Below are 5839 nucleotides of genomic sequence, written 5' to 3' on the forward strand. Positions count from 1 at the left end.
ATCCCCGCAAAGGCTTCGGCGCTCGCGAATTAAGCCTTCGGCCAACTTATCGCCCCCCCCCCCCTATTCCAGAATCGTAGATCCGCCCCTGCACACACAAAATGAGCCATTTTGCTAAACATACACATACCCCAAGTTGAAAATGGGGCGTTTGAATAAATAACCGTTTAAGAATAACGTTTTCTTCATTGTTGGACGCAAATTGAGCTCTCCATGGTAATTTCTACCATTTATGTTATACTTTACACAAGAAGATTAATGATAGTGTCATGATTAATATATAGTAATTATATTTTTCTATCGTAAAAATAGCATTTCAATAAGCCTCAAATACTGAATAAAATTGAACAATGTGGTGAATATAAAATGGAATTATTAATGAACCGATTTTTTCCCCGTCGTTATTGTCATTTGAACAATTCTGTTTTTATATACGATTTGGATCTAATAATCTTCTTCAATGTCGTAATCATCTGCATCGGATGTCCATAACTGAAATAAGAATATAAAGCTGGAATGAACACGTGTATAATAGATCATTTATCCGTAATAGTTCTTTCACTTAGACACGACCGATATATTGTGACATTTTTAAAAAGGTCGAACCAAATCACGCTGTCAACATTATTGATATAAATACATGTATAACCTATAATAACATATAATTATCATAAAATATTTTTCCATGTTCCCATACTACAAACATATTTTATTGAAGACATTTGGGTGCTTGTTTTTATCTTGCCCGAGTTAGATAACCGTATTCCTTTCTAACTTGCCACTATTTGGTATTCAACTCGGGAAAAATGGTATTGCTTCATGCTGTCAAACGCTTCGATAAAAAGTTGCAAAACCAATTTAGACATTAAATATCCTGAATCATGCCAAACATTTTGCATAACATAAAATGTACATAAAAACGATTGTATTTAATACAGCCAAGCCGGAAGTTACTCTTACAGTTACAGTTACTCTCTTGTCACACTCATACCAATTGGTTCAATCATAACCGAGTCACATGATCCAATAACATTTATTCAGTACACTACTTCGAATTAATCGCTCACTTCTACATATGTATCGAAGAAATATCGTCCAAACAGTTTGGCGCATTTTAATTGATAAAACATATTCTGCAGCGATTGATCGAAAGTCATACTGACAGTTGCGTTGTAATTTTAATCATATGATTTTCAATTATTTTCATTTGAAGTTTTAAAACGTTTATGTTTTATTAATACATACACAAATGCAGTGTATATTAATAGACATTATAATCATTTGAAAATTGCCGCCGATATCTCGTTGTGGGCGAAAGAGTCACGAGACTTGTCCCAAATAGTATCCCTTTCTCTTCAGCCATCGCGACCGCTGTTCCAAATACCGTCGTTACACATGCGAAGGCGGTGTGGCGACTGCGGTACTTTACCCCTGTGAAACATGTCATCGTGATGCCCGAGTAAAGTTGGTTTAGATTACAATTTACTGACCGCCACGTGTCGGTGTAATGTAATCAGTCAAAAAATAAGAACAGAACTTACAGTTAAGTTATCCCTGAGTAATTGTAAAATTAACATACTATCTTCCGATGCGTCCTTGTCATTAACTGCTTCTTCGAATGCCTAAGAACAAACAAAACGGTGGTTTAGGTGCAAATAACTTTGGTTTTGTATATGTCAAAATAAGAGTCACGTAGTCATGGCAATGTAATAGCAAAGTAAGTCACTTATATTGTCATGATATAAAACGATGGCCCAATATATAACACTGAGGGCGCTGAGACAAATTATGACGTCATTTATGACGGAATGAATAACAGAATATTTCCTAATCGAATGACATTATATTACGAATTCTCAACACACTTTATGAATTGAACATACTTCCTTCCCAAGTTTACATGCAGCCTCGTGGTCACACAGAATTTCGTAATGAAATACTGAGAAATTAAGCGCCAATCCAAGCCGTATTGGGTGAGATGGAACCATTTTAGTGGCACTGATGTCATATGCCTTGTTATAAGCTTTTGTTGCGTTGGTTACGTGCTCTGTGTACAATAGAATGTTACAGTTAGTAGCAGATAAATGTGTTTCTGGCGAGCTTGTGCAAGGAAATATTATGACGTAGTACGAAACGGGGACGTTTGTAATGGCGCATGTGCGTGCGTTTGTCCGACGTAATTGTTTTAACATGCCTGGGACAATTTTGTATTAAACATTATAGTATAGTATATTTCCTTGACATCGTACCCTCTCAGTTGTGTGTTCCTATATGGTAATTGAGCATACAAACGGGGTTGGCAAACGGAGACTATAACGTTCAGGTGTGGCTTGTTCAGCTTCATACTACGCACACAACCGCAAAAAAATACGATTGCCATTTTAAACAATAAGAGGGACTGTTATGGCACGCTCTTGAGTAAGGGCCTGTGGTTCATGGGTCTGAGGGGGTTGGGTACATAACTGTGATACTTGAGTAATGTTCAAAGTCTTCACAATACAGCAAGGGAATAACTAAAGGATTCGCATTGCGACGAGGAATTATCTATATTCTCTATGTTGTAACGAAAATATGGCTAATTTGCACTGTTGTGAGGGAATGACTAAAATAATTCCTCACGACGGTGAAGTAATGGAGAATTTCCCGCTTTGCAATAATGGACTGTCTAAAAAGCTCCGCACGGCGGAGAGTTATTGGCGAAAGTCTCTGCACTGTGATGATGGAATGGTTACATTCTCTGCACTATGGCGATAGATTGGCTAATGTCCCCACAGTGCCGTGTGGTTGGCTAATGTCTCCGCGCTGTTGTGAAAGATTGGCTAATGTTTCTGTTCTGTGGCGAGAGATTAACTAATGTCTTCGCACTGTGGCGAAGGATTGCCCAGGGCTGCCTCACTGCTGCGCGGGGTTGGCCAATATCTCGGTACTGTTGCGACAGTTTGGCTAATGTTTCCGCACTGTGACGAGAGATTGGTTTAAGTATCGGAGCAAATTTCCAACACTGTGAAGAATAAAGACCCATGATGTCATGGTGTTATCTCTGAGGCTTGAGTCATACATTGCCACGTGACGTACCTTGTCTGTCATCAGAATCAGCTACTTCGGCTAGATATCGATAATAATCCCCTTTCATCTTCAAATAAAACACGGTTGAATCATCGGAAGCCGTGGCTCTTGGTATAAGATATTTGTCAAGTAAATCCTATCAAATTACACACATTAATGCAAGGTTAAAGGGCGGTGGTCGTCGTGCCGCGTTCTGTTCGATACGGGACTCACAGCGACGTATACAATGCGTGTAAAATACATTGTTCATTTACAAGAAATTCGAACACGCGCAGCGCAACGACCACCGCATTTTAAAGTTAGATATCCTCGGGGGCGGAGCTCCGTCACGGACATTCTACGTTGCTAAGACGCGCACCACTGTACCACGTATTTCTATGAGCTTTGTGCGCGCTGCTGTGGGACGCCGGTGGAGCCGGTGAAAACTCGAGAAAAACAACACAAACTCAACTTTGAAGTAATCCTGAACAACCAAATTCATATATGTTACACACGTAGGGCTAATCTTGTTACACTGTTCAGGGGACTCTCAACAATCATCGCAAAGTACCGTTTTCTGCGAGTTTTTGGTCTTTGTTTTCACCGCGAGGGTTGCCAGGCGGTAGAAAATGCCCGGATTTCCGCCCCCGAGGATAGAAATGTTTGAACAGTTGACCGATCCAACAATTTCCGCCCTCTAGCGACGAGGAAATGTTTACTGAAATCATCAATATTGATGTTCATTTCAACAGTAAATTATGTAATTATATTATATGTACCTATTTTTTTATTAAAATTATCGAATATAGTTGTTCGTTTTGTGGCAACGGTGGCCGTAGAGTTTTTCGCCCCATACGGTGGCATTATCGGTTTCTGCTTTAACTTACGCATGAAAATTATTTTATATAAACTTTTTTTTATAAATTTCAAATGACAGGTGAAAACAACCACCCGTATTCTCAATCGCCAGTGTGGCTTGTGGCCCATCATAAGAGTACGCAGATACTATTGGGTAATTATCGATTTAAATGTAAAGCTTATTCTTTCGATTATGCTTAAAGTGGGCGGGTAGTCACCTGCGCACGCGCGGGAATTGAGTCCCAAACGATGAAAACAGCACACATTAAAACGCACAGGTTGATGGGAAGACGCTTGTTTGTAAACAGTGACCCGCTATGGTCATCTGACACATGCGCAGGTGACGACTCTCCCGCTTTAAGAGAAATTCGGTGTTTTTACATTTCCTTGGACGTTTTTTTGTAACTCGTTTCATTTCTTCCGAGCCATGTTTTGTGTCAATAAAATTATTGATCACTAAAATCACAATTCATTATTGTGTTGAAGTATTTGAAATCTAGACGGACCAGATTGAAATTATTTCAATAATGGGTTTAGTCGAATCATTTAATTGAGAAATCAGACGCTTAGCCGGACCATTTGAGACCCTGATCAGCTCGATGATCTTTCATATAGTGTTTATGTATGTAAATCGCTCCAGCCGTCGTAATGCGTCATGATCGATGTGGGTCCCATGCGACACATAGAATGCGTGTAAATTCTCGCTGCATGGCGACTGGGTCTATATCTTGTGAAAATATACTAATTTATTAATGCAGGGGAGTCGTCAGATGGCCATAGCGTGTTATTGTTTACAAACAAGCGTCTACCCATGAGTCTTTGCGTTGTTAGCGTGTGTTGTTATCGTCGTTTAGGACTTAATTCCCGCGCGTGTGCAAGTGACGATCCTCCCGCTTTTACGTGGGCTGTAGAACAGTATCTACAACAAGACCACCATAATGGGCGTCTCATTGTTTGCATTAATAACGTTCTACCAAGCGCTAACGGTTTCGTCCGTGGAGATGTCATGGTATTTATGTACTGCGCCCACAGTGGTCAGTGATTGAATGGTTGGATGGGAACTCCCAGGCGACATTGTATTTTGAGTTGATGATTGCGTTCGCTTGCCACTCACCGTGACACAGATCAGCCGCCGTGAATAAATTTGACCCTGAAATCGCTACAGATGATACGTGGAATGCAGTTAATTGGTTTCCAAGTCAGCCAACAACGACGACGATTGTCGTAACATGGGTCGATTACATCAATGAGTAAACTGAAACGATCACAGATACATGCGCGAAATAAACCAAGACAATCTATCAGGTGTCAAGCTGTAATATATACATGTACATACGGAAGATGCGTAATTTGGTTGTGACAGGGTGTACTTACCAACACAGTATTGCACAATTCGTTCAGTTCCTTCTGTATTTTTTCACGATATTTACAACACAGTTTCAGGTGCCTATCGTTGCTCGTCTGACTGCTCTTCGAATATATACTGGAAATCACCCGAAAAGAAGATCGCCTTGCGCCGACCACATTTTTGTACGCCACTGACAGTAAGTTGCGCTCCTCTTCCGTGAGATTAGCGTTTTTTTCAGTCGCTGCCTTCATCGCTTTCGACATGTCATCATAACGTTCGCCTTGCTCGGCGATCCTCGCCTTATGCACAAGACATGTACGTTCATCCATGTTGCTAAACAATGAATACGCTATCCAACCCTGATTGCTTGGTTTATCCTTTCTTTCCGCTACTCAGTTCCGATACAAGCTGTTACGGCTTCAGACACGCGGGATGAAATCCTGTGATAATCAACTTTGCTGTTAGTGCCCAATGAGCGTGGGACTGGAACCACCCATTATATAACGTAGTTCAAAGCAATGAGGTGTGTTCAAGCTAAAAATGTGAATAATATTACAATGGCCATTGATTTGAAAGCTCTTTTATTAA

General features: G+C 40.3%; 1 protein-coding gene across 1 annotated transcript; it reads right to left on the minus strand.

Moving 5' to 3' along the window:
* Positions 1-267: 267 nt before the first annotated feature.
* Positions 268-5580, minus strand: LOC100373246 (14-3-3-like protein). Its single transcript, XM_002730520.4, has 5 exons — positions 5278-5580; positions 3076-3202; positions 1884-2047; positions 1542-1622; positions 268-492 (listed from the first exon to the last, which is right to left on the minus strand). The coding sequence occupies exons 1-5, from the start codon at positions 5578-5580 to the stop codon at positions 445-447; spliced, it is 723 nt and encodes a 240-aa protein (XP_002730566.2). The 3' UTR covers positions 268-444.
* Positions 5581-5839: the final 259 nt, after the last annotated feature.

Source organism: Saccoglossus kowalevskii, chromosome 14, assembly GCF_978046115.1.
Source record: "Saccoglossus kowalevskii chromosome 14, keSacKowa6.1, whole genome shotgun sequence".
Lineage (NCBI taxonomy): Eukaryota > Metazoa > Hemichordata > Enteropneusta > Harrimaniidae > Saccoglossus > Saccoglossus kowalevskii.

What these genes read in the sequence shown, in the direction of transcription:
- LOC100373246 (XM_002730520.4), bottom strand. Translation starts at nt 5,580, where the DNA reads ATGGATGAACGTACATGTCTTGTGCATAAGGCGAGGATCGCCGAGCAA. An exon ending in CATGTAAACTTGGGAAGGAA is followed by an intron (nt 1,623 to 1,883) that starts GTATGTTCAATT and finishes GTTTGTTCTTAG; the next exon opens with GCATTCGAAGAAGCAGTTAA. An exon ending in TACTCAGGGATAACTTAACT is followed by an intron (nt 493 to 1,541) that starts GTAAGTTCTGTT and finishes TTCTTATTTCAG; the next exon opens with TTATGGACATCCGATGCAGA.